Source organism: Glycine max, chromosome 3 (assembly GCF_000004515.6).
Source record: "Glycine max cultivar Williams 82 chromosome 3, Glycine_max_v4.0, whole genome shotgun sequence".
Taxonomy (NCBI): Eukaryota; Viridiplantae; Streptophyta; class Magnoliopsida; order Fabales; family Fabaceae; genus Glycine; species Glycine max.
Genome location: NC_016090.4, coordinates 39,887,301 through 39,907,215, shown reverse-complemented (window position 1 = coordinate 39,907,215; position 19,915 = coordinate 39,887,301). Strand labels below are relative to the sequence as shown.

The 19,915-nt window shown below is 29.0% G+C and overlaps 1 protein-coding gene across 2 annotated transcripts; it reads left to right on the top strand.

Annotated features, from left to right (window-relative positions):
- The first annotated feature begins 12,382 nt into the window (after nucleotides 1-12,382).
- LOC100800223 (type I inositol polyphosphate 5-phosphatase 8) lies at nucleotides 12,383-19,237 on the top strand. Of its 2 annotated transcripts, none has more exons than XM_003520582.5 (11): nucleotides 12,383-12,603; nucleotides 13,611-13,667; nucleotides 13,758-13,842; nucleotides 13,950-14,024; nucleotides 14,267-14,339; nucleotides 14,498-14,602; nucleotides 15,493-15,859; nucleotides 16,972-17,168; nucleotides 17,282-17,390; nucleotides 17,525-17,673; nucleotides 18,377-19,237. In XM_003520582.5, exons 2-11 carry the CDS (start codon nucleotides 13,638-13,640, stop codon nucleotides 18,666-18,668), a joined length of 1,482 nt encoding a protein of 493 aa, XP_003520630.1. In that variant the 5' UTR covers nucleotides 12,383-12,603; nucleotides 13,611-13,637; the 3' UTR covers nucleotides 18,669-19,237. The 2 variants fall into 2 exon arrangements, with proteins under 2 accessions (XP_003520630.1, XP_014629338.1); XM_014773852.2 differs by having other exon boundaries at nucleotides 13,953-14,024; nucleotides 18,377-19,235.
- The last annotated feature ends 678 nt before the right edge of the window (nucleotides 19,238-19,915 follow it).

The following is a 19,915-nucleotide window of genomic DNA, read 5'->3' as shown; positions in this document are numbered from 1 at the left end:
TCACACGTACAACTGCAGAGTGCAGACCTTGCGTGTCTGGACATGCTAGTTAGCGTGGTAACTGATATATAATTAAGCCCTGAGAATTGAACAATTTAATTTTAGTCTTTTCATAAAATCTTCTTTTTAATCCTCTAAGTTAAGCTATATAGAAAAAGGTATAGTATCTTTAAGATATTAAATATAATTATATTTTATTTAATACTTTCTTCATGAAGTATTAAGAAAATTTATCGAAAAATATAACATTATTCATTAGGGTTTATGCATTATTGGTGACACTACAAATTTATTTTTTGAAAAAGATTTTGATAACTAATTCTATCAGAATACTGATTAAATAATCAATAAATATTTTTTTACATAAAGCTTTAGTTAATTAGCGACTAGTTAGCATTCTCCTTTGAAAAAAAAACTTACACTACCATCCAATAAAATGACATATTATTTACTATATAATTAATGAGTTAAATAACATGTATGAGTTGTCAAAATCTTTTTTTTTTTAGAATTGTCAAACTCATTAAGTAACATTATATATGCAACACGTACAGATACAGTATATTGCATATACAGTTTAAAAATTTTATGCAATGAAAACTCATTATTTTAATTTTAGCCCACTCTGAATCAACCTGCATTGGTTTTTAACAATATAATATTCTATTTGAATTTGAATTGTTAATAGTTTAATAATATGTCAGTCGATCGGGAATCTTTTGCCAAAAATGCATCTTATAGCTAGAAATTAAGACATCTCTTTCTGTGAGTATGAAATCAACTAGGCGCGCGTGAATGTTTGAATCCTAGACTCATCCAAACCTCCCATTCATGAGAAATTTCTCTCGATTCATGTATAGTATCAAAACAACTAGCATTTCTATAATAAAAAATTAAAATAAAAGTTGTGGTTGATGTTACGAGCTGGGAATAGTCAACATATATAAGCTGTTCCCCCAATTTGAGATAGTAATTAAATCTCACGTCACGTGTGAGAACATAATATGGACCACACGATGATTCCACGAAGAAAGTCAAAACTCCCTGTAGTCAACCTTTACTACACCAACATGGATATGTGTTACTATCAGAACTATGCATGCTTTACTCACGTTTCAATGGACCATCCATGTTAATACTAATGTCTTTGAATGATGTTGTTACTGTTGTGAAACATGGTTAATGTTGAAATAACTCATCGAAGTCCTGTAATAATGCAAGTGGCACTGGTACTCGAGGCATATCTTCCAAATATCCATACTGATCAACATAATGTTCCAGGAATCACCAAATACGTCAATAATGAAGATTTGTCACTAGTTCATTTCATGGACATTAGTAACATTGTCTCAAAGTACTATAACTGGATTTTTATCAACTAGAATATCCGTGTTAATTAAAAGCAAATAATGCAATTATTGTACGTAGAAAGTTGACTAAGTGAAATAATCTCCTTTACTTAATAGTCTAATCAAAAGACTTCTTTAATTAATAAAAAAACGTGGGTAGCAAGACAATTGTACTCCAACGTCATTGCTGGAGAATTTCTACCTTAAATTTGCTTTACATGGTTAGGACTAGCAGTAGTGTTCAGCGTATTGGTATGCAAATAAAGATGATAAATTTTCCTCAGCAAATTCCTTGCATTGTGTTATTGATAAATTTTGTTCTTGCCTGATTTATTAGATCGACTCCATTTGCTATTGTGATGGGTGAGAAGAATAGAGTATATATCAATTAAGGGATAATTCATCATCCCACAAAGATTATTCTGCTCACATAATCAGAAATCGAACTTTATCATATGCTTAAAGAACTCAAGTTATTAGTTACTTGAGTTACACTTTATGAGTAGTACAACACGTTTAAATGTTATACTGTAATCTTATGTTAAATTGTTTTAAAAATAGATCAATTATACAACACTGTTACTACATAAAGTTAAATGATCAGCATTGTTTGTCTGGGAATGTGTACTGACATTGTTAATTAATAATGGAGGAATCTTACCCGTCTATAATCTTTTCAAAATCTTACAACAGATATTTTTAATTAAATGCTATATCTGTAATCTTTATGTACGCGATAGAAAGAAAAGAAAACGAGAGAAGAAAGAAAATAAGAAATAAGATAAATAATGTGACAAAAAAATAATAAAGAGATAGGAAAATATAATGTAGAAATTATATGTTTGTATACCAAGCATATTCACGAGTTAGGTTATGCTTAACTACGATAAATGCTAAGCAACAAAAAGCGGGACAGAGTTAATGTGAGGGACACAAGTCACGGTACCAACCGCAAAAGCTTCATAACATTAGTTAGTAGTATGTATGTGTGTGTATATATATATACACACAAATCTGCATACCGTATATGGATGCATGTAATGATGAAGACGCTAGTTAATTAGCTAGCCCAATTAATCATGACGATTCCTAAATAATTAATAATTGGTAGGCTTTTTATTAGTAGCTATGTATGTAACACACCTTTTCTTCCCCGTTGATTTTTAATATCCGTCTGTCATTGACTCAGGCCCACATTGGTTCAAATATGTCTTTAAGGAAATTGGAAATTGCTGGTTAAACATGAATTGGTGGACTTAATTAATAGTTAATATGTGTTAATCTAATTTGGTTCGTGTATTAATTTGCTGCTTGCCAACCCAACTCCAAATAGAATAAAAATGAAGTATTTGTTAGGCTAATTAGCATCAAATCACTGGCAGGTAAAGAAGATTGGGACAGGCTTAATTAACATGTTAATTTGTTGTGCTTCATATTATCTAGTATTATGGAGTTTGTTAAGCTTAAGACAAATATCACGAACAGTAAATCACAACTATTATTAAAAATGTTTCGTAGCGTTAGTACTTGCCGTCCAGACTATTCCTCGTCTCCACGTGCCAAGGTAGGAAGCAGTTACAATCCATGTGAGCATTGTATTTGCGATTCTGCAGTGAATTTGCACTTCGTTGACTTTTTCATGATAAATAATAAAGTGAACTGTAAGTAATAAGAGGGCATGGCACTGCCAAAACGTAAATTTGAGGGAGAGGTTTGATAAGATAAAAATAAAAGTTGATAAGTCTGTTTTACATTTTTATTCTTGAAAGATGGTCTTAGTTTTCTAATGTAAATCAATAAAATTGTTCATATAGATTGTAGAGAATGGCATAAGATACAAATTAAAGTGTGAATTTGAGGGAGAGGTTTAATAAGATAAAAATAAAAGTTGATAAAAAAATATCTTCTAGTGTTTTAGTTTTTAACACTTATCTTAGAAATAATTTTCAAAATTTAGCAAATTTTATGTGAGAAATTGATAATTGAATGGTGTTTAATTATTTTAGAAAACAATTTTTAAAATCAAAAGGTCATCAGTGAATGACTCCAATTTTTTTTTTCACCGGGAGGGTAAACATTTAATTGATATTTCTTATTGTACCACATCATTTTATTAATAATATTTATCATTTATCTTCTTTTTTTTATCTCTTTGTGAGTATCTTACACGCTTATATTACCATTGATGATGAGTCTCATTTATAAATTAGAAGGAAGATTCATTAAATAAGAAGTGAGATTTATTAAAATTTTCATTTTTTAATAAATTTTAACTTATGATAAAAAAAATAAAAAAAAGTTCCACTCAATAGTAGAGAGTATATATTAAAAAGAAAATTAAAAAAATGTTGCTTGCATTCTCCATTAAAATAATAACAACAATTTTTTCTATCTCAAAATTGATGGATTTCACAAAATACAATGACATATAATTATATATGTTCATATCATACAATTTAATCAAAGGAGGATTTAGAATATGCGTCCCTTAAAAGAACTTTTAATTCATGTCCACAATTTTGATGTAGCATTAAACAGAACTTAATTCCGTGATTGCTATGAATGATTAGATTGCTAATTTTTGTAATAGTTATTTTAAATATTATAATTAACATAATTTTTAATTAGTTGATAGTATGAAAATCTTTACACTAACAATACATGAAAATTAAATTCTTTTTTAAAATAAGGAAAAACAAAAACAAAATGGAAAGTGCCTAGAATGTCAATACTCAATCCAAATGAAGTGGTATATATATGTAAAAGCAAGCCACCTGGATATATATACCACATGAAATTCAGCTTCTAGCTCCATAAGAGACAATTCATTTGCGTACCATTGTGTACCCAAATTCTTAGACAACTAATTCATTAAAGAAGATTAACATCATGATAGATTTCAAATCCTAGGATGTGTTATAATATACTAGTTTTGCCAATTCTGTTACTATCTTCACAGAATAAGAAATTTAGCAAAAGCTATCTACATTGAACCGGCATATGTGTTATAATCTAATAATTTTCCTTTGATCTTCTTAGTCAAAAAGTTTAAACTCTTCATACGTATGTCAACAAAGTTCCCAATAAAAATTATGACTAATTAATCTACGTGTCGGCGCCGTGAAAGTGTAGTCTTGTATAATTGTATAAATAATTCTGAACTAATGCATGACGAATTCATTTGGATCGCATCTACTTTGCTCACGAAACTCAGTGTGATTTTTAAACTTCCATCTTTATTTCATTTGTCGTAAAATTCTTACAATATTGTCTTAATTTACCCATGAATGTGATCATGTTTTCGTACTAACTTTTAATTATTATTTTTATAACCAACTAATTTTTTTAATTAAAAGAGTCTAATTTACTCATTCAATTTAAAATACGTAAAACTTACTAAAAAATATTATTTATTAACAGATAAAAAAAAATGCTTATATAGATTTAAAACTCTTTTAATATACCTTTTGATAATCTTCATAATTATCATATTTTATTTCTCGATTCAAGGTCTTATCTCTTTTTAAGGATGTGTTTTATTGTGGGAATTAAACCCGAATCCTCATTCACATATTATCAACTCAGTCATATTCAATAAATAATGTTTTTAAATCTTATATAACAGTAATATAAGAATAAGTTAAAAATTTAAGATGAGTTTTGCATTGAGTTTACGCTCTTACTCAATAAGAAAGTCCATGGAGTACAATTCTTCCTGCTTTGAGTGCGGTTCGGCATTCTTTTCTTGGCCTTTATGCTTTCTAACCTGGCAAGATTATTATACATTTAATTAACTTTTCTTCATAACAATTTTCGTTTTGTTTAATGATCAATATCTCAGCTTATTACTTGTCAGTTTGATGGATTAGGTTATAGGCATGATACATAATCTTCTTAACTGCTCAGAGCTTGACACACGGACGGCTACTACAGCTTGAACATGACACTTAATTGACGACCATTGGTCATTCTCATCATCTTCCAATTCCCCATATAAAATATTTCTTTTCAGCCTCAAACTTATCTTTACTTGTTCAATAAATGGGGCGCATGATTAGGGCACTTAGTCCTGAATCTGAGCGATAGATAGATAGCTAATGAACATGGATTTTATTGGTTTGAATGGAGTTCTTTCCATTATACATAATCAGCTAATCTTTGACCTTGTTGGCAAGCAAAATAAGGACGTAGCACGTATTTAATCCAAATCTTATGCAAATTATCACTTAACTACGTACGTGAGTTATCATAATATACATAATTTTATAACTGATAACTTTTATTTTCTAAATTATCCTCTCACTTTAAATCTGGGAGATTATTTCATCATTTCATGCGAATGTATGAGGAAATAATTAAGTCAAGTTATTTATCCGGAACTTTATGATTTATTATGTATAAATCATACTTAAACTAAATCTTATTTGTTTTCTAATTAAACCAAATTATTTTTTTAAGTCCATTTAGTTTGAAAAGGTTAATTTTTTTACCATTAATATTAAAAAGTCCTATTAACCAACAAGCTAATTTTCCTAAATACATACAAACAGTATATTGATAAAAACAATATTGTTAAGATAAATAGCCCAACAAAGTAAAAAATATATATATATATACAAAAAATAAGGTATTATATTATTAAAGAATCACTGCGATACTATTTTTTTCTTAATTGCACTTTTTTCTACCCATCTTTCACATTTTTGCAAATGTTGCAATTAAACTATGAAATTTGTACATTTTATTTTTCAACATTTGAATTTTGTACATTTTATCATCCAACATTTTTTGAAACATTTACCATCCAACTTTAAAATTTTGTGTATTTTATCACTTAAATTCTAAAATAAAAATGCTTAATTATATTATAAGGAGCAAGATGAGTAAAATTTTGCAAATTAAGTGACAAAATGTACAAATTTTTAAAAATAGGAGATAGAAAAAGTGCAAAAGAAAAAAGTTGAGTGACAAATTATGTAGCTTTTTAAAATTTGAGTGACAAAATATATAAATTTTATAATTTAGTGACAATTTGCAAAAACATGAATGATGGATGAAAAAGAATTATAATTAAATCTGTTTTTCTTTTATCTTTGTCTAGACCCGAGCAATGCATTGAGGCAAATAGTTATTATACTGTAATTTGTTATCATGATGTATATGACAAAATTAATATGACGTGATATGATTATAATTTTTTTAAAATATATAATTAGATGTTTTGGTGATCTTAATCCTGGGTATAGAAAAATAATTATTAGAAAATATTAATCTCCTAAATATATATATATTTCAGTATTTCAAAAAAATAGTCATTTGCTATAAAAATAAAATATAAATTCACCTAAAAAAAAGCTGCATATGGCGGCAGGAAAAGAGAATTGGCCGATTTGGGGAATAATGGATATGAAAATATGGCTTTATTAGTTTGAGTTGGTTTCTGTCCCTCGTAATTTAACACACTGTTTGTAGTTTGTACTTCACAGGCACTTTTATGATTTGACATTCAAAGAGAGTAGACATATCAGTCCATAAATATTAGTTACGGCTGAAGGAAAAAAGAAATAATATTCATCACATTTTTTATAATACTTTTACAATGTATATTATTTTTATTTCTATTTATCATTTTTTTATTGTAAAAAAAATAGTATATATAATTTCTCCAAAAATATTTTTGAATCTTGTTTAATATTTGCCACCGTCTGTACAAGTTAAAAAATATTGTGATGTTTTTTAAAATACACTGCTGATACATAAACTATTTACTCATAGGTTTTTAAAAAATTACACAATTAAACATTTTTATTGTTAAGATTATATACATTTCTATAATATAAAAAAAAAACTATAAATGATTTAAGTGTGTTTTTTAAAATCCATTTCAACATAATTGAAAGGAAGTTTCACACATTTCAAAACAAACCCGTAGAAAAAATATAAGAGTTGGATTGACGCTACGTTAGATGAAACAGAAAAACAAATACACTCCTGACCTTTTTTGTATAACATTTTACTTACAAAAATGTTTATCAAAAAATAGTTTTTTTCATAAGAAATACGTACATTATCACTTCACTTGCATATCAATAGAAACAATATAATACAAATAAAGTATTAATTCAACATCAAAATCTACTTTTTACTGTAAGAATTGTATTTTTGTTAAACAAAAATTAACTCCTATGTTTGATTTAACTTACTTTAAAAAATCGATTGTTTATTTTATAAAATAAATGAGAAATTTTAAAAGGAAATTATATAATTATTTTCAAGAAATAGTATGTTTTCAAACATGCACAACTTCTTCGAAATACTATTGTACACTGCTTAAGATTTAAGAACAGGATTTTAATTTTAATAAAAAAACAAAAAACTGACCAAACATTCTAAGCCTTACACACTAACTAATTGTTCGTTCCTGATCGTACTATGGTCTGCCAACTTAACGAAGTGTACCTAATGAATTAATAATGATGCTTGATTTGAGTATTATTTTTTTAAAAAAATATTTTTAAATTTTTAACATTTAAAAAATATGTATTTAAAAGAAAGTACTATAATGTATTATTATATTTGTATTTTTTTTAGAAAAGACGGAAAACGTTATTTGTTTTTTTAGTTTTGATTTTGTTTTTGAAAATAATTTCTAAATTTTAAATAAATTTATTTTCACTCTTATTTTTTGTTTTCTTTAAAAATAAAAACAGAAAAATACTTAAAGCAAACGTCACCAAAGATTATCATGATATCACATTGAGACCTGAATTTGGAATTTCCGGGAATTTTAACCTAATAAATTTCACATTTTAACATTCAATATGATACTTCCTCCTAGTCATTGTAATTTTCGTGTAAAAAATATTTTAAAAATAATTTTAATTTTAATTTTTTAATGTAATATTAATTACTCCTTATAATATTAATGGTGAACTATAAAATCATAAATAAATTAATGATGATATTAGACTAATTTTATAAAATTATTATTTTCTTTCATCTATTTATTATTTTTCTTAGTATGTGTAAACCATGATAATTATTTTGGGATAGAAAGAGTAGTACAACTTGTCACATTCCTTCCTTGACTTAAAGAATACAATGATGGATTTTATTATAGAGTTGTGATAGACATACACCCTAGGATATATTCTTTTCAATCTTGGATATAAGCAACAAAAGTTTCTTATTTTTATGTTTCAAATATAAGCAAATCTCAATTACTTATATCTTATTTAATGAGATTCTCTCCAAAATATCATTCACTTAATAAAAACAAAGACTTTTTTATTACTTGATATCAATTTGCCAAGTTCCAAAGAAAGTTAGTTTAGAAAAAATATTTATTTATTTTATTGAAAATGATATAATTTAATAAAGTTAACTAATTTCCTTAATAAATATGAAATATGTTTTTTCTTCTTCTTATAATCAAGACCAAAAAGTATGTAACTCGAAGGAAGATATACAACAACAAAAAAAAAGAAAAATGTAATGCTAATCACAAAATCTTACATTGTTTGAGTTAAAATTAATGGTAGCTTATAAACACTTTCTTTCCTTAAATTCATCTATGTGCTTATAATATCTCATATGGCGACCATAATTAATCCTATGAACTCGAGGTTAAAATATTATCATATATATCAATATGTAATTGGATGACAATATTAAAAAAACTATATTATTAGTGCATATATTATTTTTTAAGATAAGATTGAAAAGAAAATAAATATATGCTTATAATTATACTTGTTAATTTCAGCTGTGTTTAAACCTATTCTTTAAGAATAGAAGTTTAGCTAATTATTTATTTTCTATAAAACGTTTATTTTACCTTGTTTGTTAATTTTTTTATATTTTTTAAATTAGATTTAGCAGGTCTTTTTTTTTTTTTGAATAAGACTTAGGTGCTAGTTAATAGACATTTTGAAGAGTCTTAAACATGAACAAGTCAACCAATTGGAAAATTCAAGACTTAGGTTAAATTGTTAAAAAGTTTTTCTAATAAGCTTATTTGATTATTTGATTAATTTAAATTAAGTCTTAAAGTTTCTTTTAAAAGTGTTAAGTTGTTTTTCAAGTTTTGAAATCAATATAATCGATTACCATATCAAGTATTCAATTATCAGAAATTTGAAATTGCACCAAAAAATATGTACCGAAGAGTTACATTTTTGGGAATGACCCCTAATAGTTTATACGAATTTGCCTATAAATATTAATCATTTTAACATGTTTAAAAATGATGAGAAACTTTTGAAAAAATCTTGTTAATAATCATCCTCATTCATCAAGTTCTTGATAAAAAAAACTTAGCCAAATACACTTTTTATTGAAAAACCTTCTAGTATTTCAATTTGTAACATTTCTTCTAAATCAGAGAGTGAATTCTTGTATTTTTTTGTCAAACTTTTAAAAAGGGTGAGTCATCCCTCATAAGAACAAGAATGTAATATCTCTTTTCTTGAGACTAAAATACAAAGGGTGAGACATTACTTTTAAGAACAAGAATATGATATTTCTTGATTTTTGAGAGACTCAAACACAAAGAATGAAAGATCCCAAGATGTAAGAGTGTTTTGTTGTTGTAAAAAAATTGAAAGATGGTAAAATTTTCAAACATATTGTTTGGGGATTGGACATAGGTATAAAAAGTGACAAAATCAATATAAACCGAGTTTATAATTCTCTTTTCCCTTATCTCTTTACTCTTATTATAAATTTATTGTATTCATTTGTATTGTTGTAGATCTTAATTACTTATTTTTCTATTTTTAATCAATATTTTGATACATTGTCATATTTATAATCATAAAAAGGAATTAATGTGTATTAACAAATAAAAAATTTAAAAACTCAATTCACCTTTCCTCTTAAATTCATTGAGGTCATTTGGATAACATCAATTCATTAATTAAAGTATAATATTTACAATACTTAAATATAATAACGTGTGACACTCATTTTAAATTATTGAGTGAGTTCACTATTAAAGTAAAAAATTATTATAAATTTTAAATCTAATGTGAGAGTATAGAAAAATTTAATATTAGTTAAGAATCCATAAATAGGTTGCCAGTTGTTTTATTAAAATATTAATATGAAAACAATTAATTACAGAAAAAAATTAATACCATCAACTTGCATTGAATGTAAATACAATAAATAATAGGTCTTAAATATAAGAATGAAAATAGTAATTAAGTCATTCAATACAATAAATATTAGGTCTTAAATATATATATATATATATATATATATTCTACTTTGCATAAACATACTCAAAACACTCCTCTCGTTTGACATTTTGTCTCTGGTTCCTTTGTTTCAGCCACACTGTTGCATGCTACACCACTACTGTAGTGCTTCCTTCGCCGTGTTTCACATCGGAGTCCATATCGAAGAGTATAAAGGTAAGTCTTTGATTTTTGTTAGATTAGGATGCTCATGTTTCTATAATTTTTTCTCTCTCCCATTTTTTGATAAAAATATAAAAAATGGGCATGAGAATGCAAATGTGCAAACTAAAACACATGACCACAGAGCACAGGTATATTTTTGCATCGATTAATTTAAACAAAACTTATGATTAAGTTAAAAATTATATATAATTAACTTAAACTTAAAAGAAATCCTGTGCTTTAAAAACGAAAAATACTTAAGAAACACTCACTTTTACTTTTATCACATTTTTACTTCATTTTTTTATCACATCATTTATTATATTTAATATTTTTTATTTTTTTATTTTTATATTTATCTTCTTTCCATCCTGATCTAATCCCAAATAAGGTACACATTTTTCATTACTCTTAAAAAATACTCCGATAAAAATATGATTAGAGGCTATGGCCACGAGAACTCTATTATTTTTCTTTCAAAAAAAAAAAAAAGAACCCTATTATTTTGTGCGTATGCGTGGATAATGACTAATGAAGAGACAAAGACCTTACACAGTATAAAGTTTCCCCTGGCCGTTGGATGCAGTACGGCACCAAGCTGATAGGTGTACGGTGATGATTAGTGGTTCAGTTACTTTAACCACTATAGTTGCATCTGTTGCTCTTGCGATTTCGTAAAGGCCAAAGTACCCATAATTCACAAATCAATAATGAAGTCTTTGCTTATTTTTCTTTTACATTTCCATGTATAGTTCTGATTTCGGAAACATCTTTTGTTCTGTTCAGGTTTGGAGAAGTTTCTTCTTTAAAAAATTACTATTTTGAATTTTTGTAAATCTGTAAAGCAAGCTTTAAAATAAACTAACTTTAATAATAATAATAATAGTAGTAGGACACCTAACCACTTTAAATACCTCACAGCACTTATAATTTTTTCCTAATCATATCTTACTATTTATCTTATTTATACTTCTTTCTCTTTATTTTTTTAAGTGTTATTTAGAGTAAAGTTTGATATTAACAATAATAAGTAATCTAGTTTAATTGATTGATTAAGATATATAAATTATTATAATTTTTTTATTTTTTATCTTTGATTCGATAAAAAAAAACTTATAATGCATAAAAATGTATTATCCTATAACTTTTAAATGCACTTTGATATCATTTTCAATAAAAAAAGTTTTTGTACTAACAAGACTCCTACATAAATCTCCAAACATTAATTAGATTGTGCAAATTCACTTTTTCTTTATTTTTTGCCAAACTTAAATTTGTACTCTCTCCATCTCATAATGATATCAAGAAGAAAAAAATTATTTTAAAATAATTTACATTTTAATGTTACGCTTTTTTACTTATATCTCTTATAATATTAATAATTTTTTATTTATATCTTTTATAGGATTAATAATAAACAAAAAATCAAAAATAAATTAATGATGATAAAATTCATATTTTTTTTATCTATTTATTAAATTTTATATTTTTATAAAAAAAATTATAACGATAATTAAAATGAAACTGATGAATCAACTTATATAGTCTTGTTACATATCCCAATAAACATAATTATATTTTAGAAAAAAAAAATAGACATATAAATTTGATAGCCACATAATCCTTTTTGCTTTTCCGGGGAACTCCCCTAGACTTCTCTGCATTCTCTCAATCCACCAAACCAAGTAAAAGTTACAGGACCCTTTGATCCATATTTCTTCTTTCTTTTCTCTGTGCTGCCCCCTCTTCCATTACATCATAAAAACAAAAGAAAAGGGAAGTCGAAGCTGGAATCAGAAATAAACAGTCTTTTAATCACCACTGTGAAACTGAAACCTTGATCCATTCTTGTAAGTGCTTTTCAGTTTTCATTCACCCCCTTGTTTATAGGGTGCTTGATCTGTTTACTTTGCCATTCATTTTTAGCATCACTAGTAAATACTCTTCCACTCTTCGCTCGCTTTTTATGTCTTCCTTTTCAAAACCGTCAAGCATGGTCTCCTTTCAGCAATGCCGTTGACTCACGTTCCAATAGCGTTTTATTTGCGTTTCGTTATATATGGTAACTAATACCACTTAAAAGCCAGTTCTTTTTTTTTTTTTTTCTCTTTTCTGCATATCTTGTTCTTGCTCATTGTTCTCAAAAGACTTTCGGATTTTATTTATTTTTGGTTTGATCCTTGTTCCATGTTATTAAAAACACTTTCCATTTTTATATTTCCGTTTTGGATTTCGACAAGTCAATCTGTGTGCAAATTTTGCTTTGGTGAGTCTTTCTTTCTGGCAAGAGGAAAATCAGAAAAAAGGTGCACTTTTTCAATGGATGTTGATTGAGATCTCAATCTTTGTTTTAAAACTACTACCGAGCCTAAAGATGAAGGAAAAATAAAGAAACCCAAACCTTTTTGTGGTTCTTTAATCGTTCATCCCCACACTATTTTCTGTAAAGTGCAGAACTTTGCGTAGCTCAAAGAAAAGGATGAACCTGGCCTTTTATCTATTTATCATGTATATTATATGCTTTTTCTTTATATTTTTTTGGACTCAGAAGCTGTCTCTGTTTCCCCTGCAACTAGTTGTTTTATATTGCCGTTGAAAACCGCTCGACACTTGTTTAAGGTTTTTAACATTAACATAATTTTTTGGAACAAGAAAAATAAATATCTAAAACCACGTAATTTAATTTAATTTAATTTTTCCCCCATATGTGACTTCCCCTTATTAATACAAAACTCGTCAAATTGAATTAAAAAAACATTCCCTCTAGGATTTGGATAATCTGGATCTTCCTCTTAAAACGTTGTTGTTGCGACCTTGTTTTTCTCTGATCATTTAATTGCTTTCCAATTTGCTTCAGTTTTAAGTCATCGAAGGTGTAGGAACAATGAGAACAGAATCAAAGAAGACATCTAAGGTATGTGAACTACTATTGCGCTATTTTCACATTATCTCGTGGATCGTGAAACGATTCTTTGATATATATTTTTTTCATTTCGTGTTGCAGTCTTCGTGGCCAAAATTAGCCAAGTGGCTCAATATAACGAGTAGTGCTGAGAAGTTTCGCTCAGACTATGATGCAGCAACAATAGGTGAAACACGATTTTCTTCAATTGTTGTCGATTTGCGTTTCGTTTTCACGTTTCGCGTTGAAACTTAATAACTGGGGAGTTTTCTTTGTTGTCGATGTGGGACTCAGCAGCAACTGCGAAGGAAAGGAGAAAGAGTTGTTCCGACCAAGATCGTTACGTCGACGTACCGGATGATTTATCAGGTACTAATTTGCGAACACTGTCTCAGATTCGTCTACGCCGTTTGATCAACTGACCAAACCGAAAATTCACCACCCCTCTCTTGATTTGGGTCCCATCTGGATGATTTCCAATGGACCTGCCACGTGGACGGTTGATTTTCAATCATGATACTGAACTAATGCTAACATTAATATCATTAGGTTTAATAGCACTTATTATTATTAGTTAGTAATTAATAATTAATTTGATTTTGTTTTCAAAGAGGGGTGGATGATGGATTCTACAAGCGGAATGAAGAAAAAATCAGCTCCTGGCACTGGGGGTCTGGAACTTAGGTAAATACTTCAATGATACTCGATGATGAAATAATATTTGGCTATTCAAAGATTACAAAAGTCGTATGCACTTATTTTGGTAAAAATATATATTTCTGGAGTGTTCTTGACTTGAGATAAAATGATTGAGGAATTGAGGGTGTGGTTTTTGTGTATAGGATGTTCGTGGGGACGTGGAATGTCGGAGGGAAGTCACCGAACGAAGGCTTGAATTTGAGGAATTGGCTTACGTGTCCTTCCCCAGCTGACATCTATGTTATAGGGTATGTACAACATTTATTTTTCATATAATTATAATCTCTGTTTAATCTCAACCACTTTTTTTAATTTTCTGTTCTATGACCTGTCCATCGTTTTGCCTTATTCACCAATTTAAATATTCGACGAGTACTACCTGCTCATAATTACACTGCCATTTTCGTAACCTTAAACTATTTTGTTTTTGCCTTATTGGCGAATATCAATGACTGACTGAACCCTTAGTCGTGTCAGAACCATAAAGGGCATTTTTTGCTCTATTCTTTTTCCACAACGTTGTTCTCCCTCTCTTGCCACGTCGCATTACACCTGTCGTTGGTTCCAATTTTGACAATATAAATAATAAATAATTATTAGTAAGAAAATTATCCCACTTTATATTTTTTGTTTCTTTCACTATTTTCTTCTTAAATCAAACAAAGCATGAGGGTGAGGGTGGGTGAATCCTTTCACAGTATGTTTTAACAGAGTTCTTTTCCTCGTTTTTTTTTTCTTTTGGTAATGTATTCCTCGTTTCTTAGAAAAAGGTAATATACTTGTGAAATGCAGTTATATTCCTACTTATAAAAAATGTGTAATTAAAAAAAAAAAACTCAATTACACTAGTAGTCTAGTATCATATTCTTTTCTTTTGAGAAAATTGTTGAATGAGATATAGAATGGTTAGAGCGTTTAAAGTTGACCATAGCCTTTTGTACTTCGCGAATGCTAGGAATATGTTAGTTGACACATTTTATGTTTTATTATTAAAAAATGTTACATGTTCCTAATAACCGGTCAAATTTCAATCAATAGAATCTAGAGGAAAACTGATCACCCAATAAAAAAAATCTCAGGAAAAAAGCATTAACTGTTCGTAACATTTAACGTATTGCAATGCATTGTATCTTGTTAGGTTCCAAGAAATTGTACCGCTAAATGCGGGGAACGTGCTTGGGCCGGAGGACAGTGGCCCAGCAGCGAAGTGGCTGGCCCTTATTCGTGAAGCCTTGAACACCAACAAGTGCGACCATGAAATGTCACACTATTACACCAGCAAGAAGTGTAGGCAGAATTTTTCGGAATTCCTCTCTTTAGATGAGGAGTTGGATAATAATGGAGAAAATTATCCTAAGAGTTTACGACGCTATTGCTTAGCAGCAAGCAAGCAAATGGTTGGTATATTCTTGTCCGTGTGGGTACGAGCGGATCTTTGCAACCATGTTACCAATTTAAAAGTCTCAAGTGTTGGCAGAGGCATCATGGGCTATCTTGGAAATAAGGTTTGTCACTCCAATTTACTATACTACTACTATTATGGAGGAAATGAGACGGATTTATTTTCGTGCCAAGGACCAGTTGGGACCGATATATTTCCTAGTTTCTGTACTTTGAGAAATTATTACATGACCCCGTATAATGTTATCTTAACCAAATGTGGTTGTGAACTTATAGACTTTAAATAAACTCGGTAAACTCTCAAGTTTATCATCGAGTCAATAAGTCAGCCAATTAAAAAAATTAGACCAAAATGCAAGTCATTTTAGGTTGTTTTAGTGTTGAACATACCTCCATTTGGCGTGTTGTTCCCAAATCAAAAAATTATCACATTTAATAACATTAAACCTTTGTTCTTTAACGACATTAAACCCTCAATGAGAATGTTCTACCACTATTATAACATCTGCAAGTTATTATTTAGGAGTGATGTATTACTTGACTTGACTATTTAAGTATTGTGAAATTTATGATTTATTATTTTGTTTTATTATATTGTTGAAATGTTTAATTGATGTGTTATTTATAGATGTTTTATTAGTATTTTATATGAAGTTGACTTTTACGAGTCTACAAGTTGAGTCTATGAAACTCCCACAAGTTTTCGTAAACTCTCTAATTTAATAACTTTGGTTATGAGATTGACTGGAACCACTAATCCTTAAAATACTAGATTTTTAGAATTTACATTTGTCAAAATTATTTTTATGTCATGCCGGGTTGGGTCAGTAGGCTACTAGGCTAGCTAGGACATAGCGCTTATAAAACACCTTGTAATATTGAAGTGTAATGTTTAATGAGGAATATGAAAATACACAGAATCATATAAACATTAGATTAATGAATCCTACATGAATAACCGTAGATGAGGCTCATTAATTTCAGTTTTATATCTTCTTTTTTTCTGTTTTTCATAGCATGAAATTGACATATTCTTTTCTAGCACGAGAGAATCTAAGCAAAAATGGCTATAAGTTGCATAGTAGTGGGCATGTGACCTTTGTTTTTGGTCTGATTGGGATGTGACTTATGTGTCATGAGTTGTGTTCGAGTACAGTAGTATGTATAATTTAATTGCTTGCATTTCTTATTTTTATTGTTTGCTGCTTGCTAACAGGGTTCAACATCAATTAGCATGACATTGTACAACACCACCTTCTGTTTCGTTTGCACCCACTTGGCCTCTGGGGAGAAATTTGGTGATGAGTTGCGAAGGAACTTGGACGTCTCGGAAATCTTGAAGAAAACTAAGTTTTGTCACTCATTTAAATCTCTTGTTCATCCACTCTCTCCTGAAAGCATACTAGAACACGAGTAAGTCCTTTCGTTACACTTTTTTTTTTAGTTTAGTTACTTACATCATTCACTTTCTCTCCTTGGCATGTGTTCTGATTGTCTCTCTGAATTTTTTTTTGGTATATCTACAGTAATATTATTTGGCTTGGCGATTTGAATTATCGGCTAGCTGCTGGCTACGATGACACACATGAACTACTAAAGAAGAATAATTGGCAGGCATTACTAGAAAAGGATCAGGTAATTAAGTTTGTTAGTATAATTTATATATACCTTTTTTTTTCTTTTCCGTTTTGGTGTTTTAGTTTTTCCTTAGAATGCTTTTAAGGCCTATCTCTTTGCTAACACAATGTTGTGTTGACTCGGCTTGGCAGCTAAGGATAGAGCAGAAAGCTGGTAGAGTATTCAATGGTTGGAATGAAGGGAACATATACTTTGCTCCTACTTATAAATACTTGACCAATTCTGACCACTATGTTGCCCAATCCTCCCAATCCAAGGAAAAACGACGAACTCCTGCTTGGTAAGATTTCAGAATTCCTTCTTAATCTAAAGTTTACATTTTGTCACCCACAAAGGGCACACATCATTTGAATCATTAATTAGATGATTATTTCCATTGTTGCCGTTGTTGGTGGTTTATTGATGTGCTTTGTTATGGCATGGTCAATTGAGGGCATTGCCCATTTGAATCCAAACCTCATTAAATGAGCATTTTCATATGCTCAGGTCACTTTTAATGATGCTAGCTATTTGCATTTGTTTAGAAACTGGTGATGTATGCCTTTGAAAAGGACTCACTCGTGATGTACAATATTTTTTGTTGTTTAATGATATATAATCCAACAAGCATTTATATTGAGTAATGTTACTTGTAGATTAAAATTTTACTATAAATTATACTCCAGTAGTACATGAATGAAAGAGATAAGAAGACGATAGAGACAAGTATGCACTAGACAAATAATGTAATAGAAAGGAAAGAACAAACATAAAAATTATTGTGTAGATAACATTATTCTTGGAATTTAATTAGAATGTAATGATTGTATTTTACACTGTAATTCAATCAAAATCAATCAAACATTATGTATAATAAGATTATTGGTTTTTGTAATAGTTATTTTGAAAGTTATATTTTAGATGATTTTTAATTAATTGACACTGATACATTATGTATAATCTTGTAAATGACACAAACTTGCTTGTGTGGGATATGAAAACAGGTGTGATCGAATATTGTGGAAAGGGGAAGGCCTGAATCAGATGTGGTATGTACGAGGAGAGTCCAGATTCTCAGATCACAGGCCAGTGTATTCACTATTCTCTGTTCAAGTTGACATGAAAAGCAAGAATATAGCTCCCTCTACTGCCACATTGCCTATTTGTTGTCCCTTAAAACCGTTGACAAATTCTTCGTTGTCATCGACTTGTTGCGCTACGAAAGTCCAGGCAGAAGAGCAACTCTTGCTGCTAACTAGGGCACAAAGTTGCATAGACACCATACCTAGGTTTTGAGTCCATAAGACCGACACTAGGTAGAGATTACAGTTTCCAAGTTGATACCACCTTCAAGTAACCGTAGCTCGCGGTATTGTGTGGGATCATTTGGATAACCATGATGATGCACTTGGCTATCCATATTCATGTACCATAAGTTCATAACCATCCCTGATGGGTTTTTGTTGGAACTAGGTAAGATTTTTGTTGGAAATTAGTCCTGAAATCATACCTTGTTAAACACCTCACAACTCCTCTAGTGAATATAGGATAGCTGTTAATATGTTGTGAGTCGTGGAAAATTTTGGAGAAAAATGTTGATTGATGATATTTGTAAATTTTAAAATGTAATCATTTTAATGATTATTATTATTAATATAGATATTTTTTGGTACAACATCCAACTTGTATTATTCATATAGAATATATCATAGATGACTGATTGATGATGCTTTTCACCATGTGTTGGGGAAGCTTCATGTATATTATTTATGGTATTCTTTTTTGTTGTTTGTACTTGAATTACCATTATGGGCGTAAAGAAAGGTCAATTAACTTGAATTTGAGAATATCATGTATGTTCATACAAATAATTGCTAAGAAGAATAATTAACTACTGTCAAACTTTCATGCTTACAAAGTTTATAACAATTTTGTTATGAAAGTAATGAAGAACAAACAACAACATCAACAACAACAAAACAATATGTCATATACAGAATTTGCAGTAAAATGAAAGAGAGAAAGAAGTGAAAGAACACACATAATTTATGTGGTTCACCCTTAATCAGGCTACATCCACGGAAGGGGGTAGAGAGATTTTATTTTTGATGCAATTCAAAAAAGGAAGTGTTTTCCAATATAGAACAACCTTTCCTTATATAAGAAAAGGATAAAAAAAATAGAACAAAACAAAATAATAGAATTAGGCAGCCATGTCTTCAAAGCCATATCTCTCAGGAGGCTTGATGATTCTCTTAGGTCTCTGACTGATTCCAAGATTGAGTTGAGCAGAATCAAGTTCAGCATTCTGATAAAACTCATTTGCACTGGAATCTTCTGATTGCTCACCTTCTTGAAGAACCATAGGAGATGTATCTGTATAACCCTTTTTTTTTAGTCTTTGGTTATAGATTCTACATCTTTTTCTTGGGGAGAGTGACAACTCTGTGTTTCAGTGATTGGAACCTCGAGTTTTGGATGAAACATATGTGATTCATCAAAAATTACATCTCTGCTGAGAATAACTTTCCTTTCAAAAGGTG

Coding starts and splice junctions, on each gene's coding strand:
- LOC100800223 (XM_003520582.5), top strand. CDS start 13,638: ATGAGAACAGAATCAAAGAAGACATCTAAG. Junction 15,860..16,971: donor TGGGCTATCTTGGAAATAAG/GTTTGTCACTCC, acceptor GCTTGCTAACAG/GGTTCAACATCAATTAGCAT. Junction 17,169..17,281: donor GAAAGCATACTAGAACACGA/GTAAGTCCTTTC, acceptor GTATATCTACAG/TAATATTATTTGGCTTGGCG.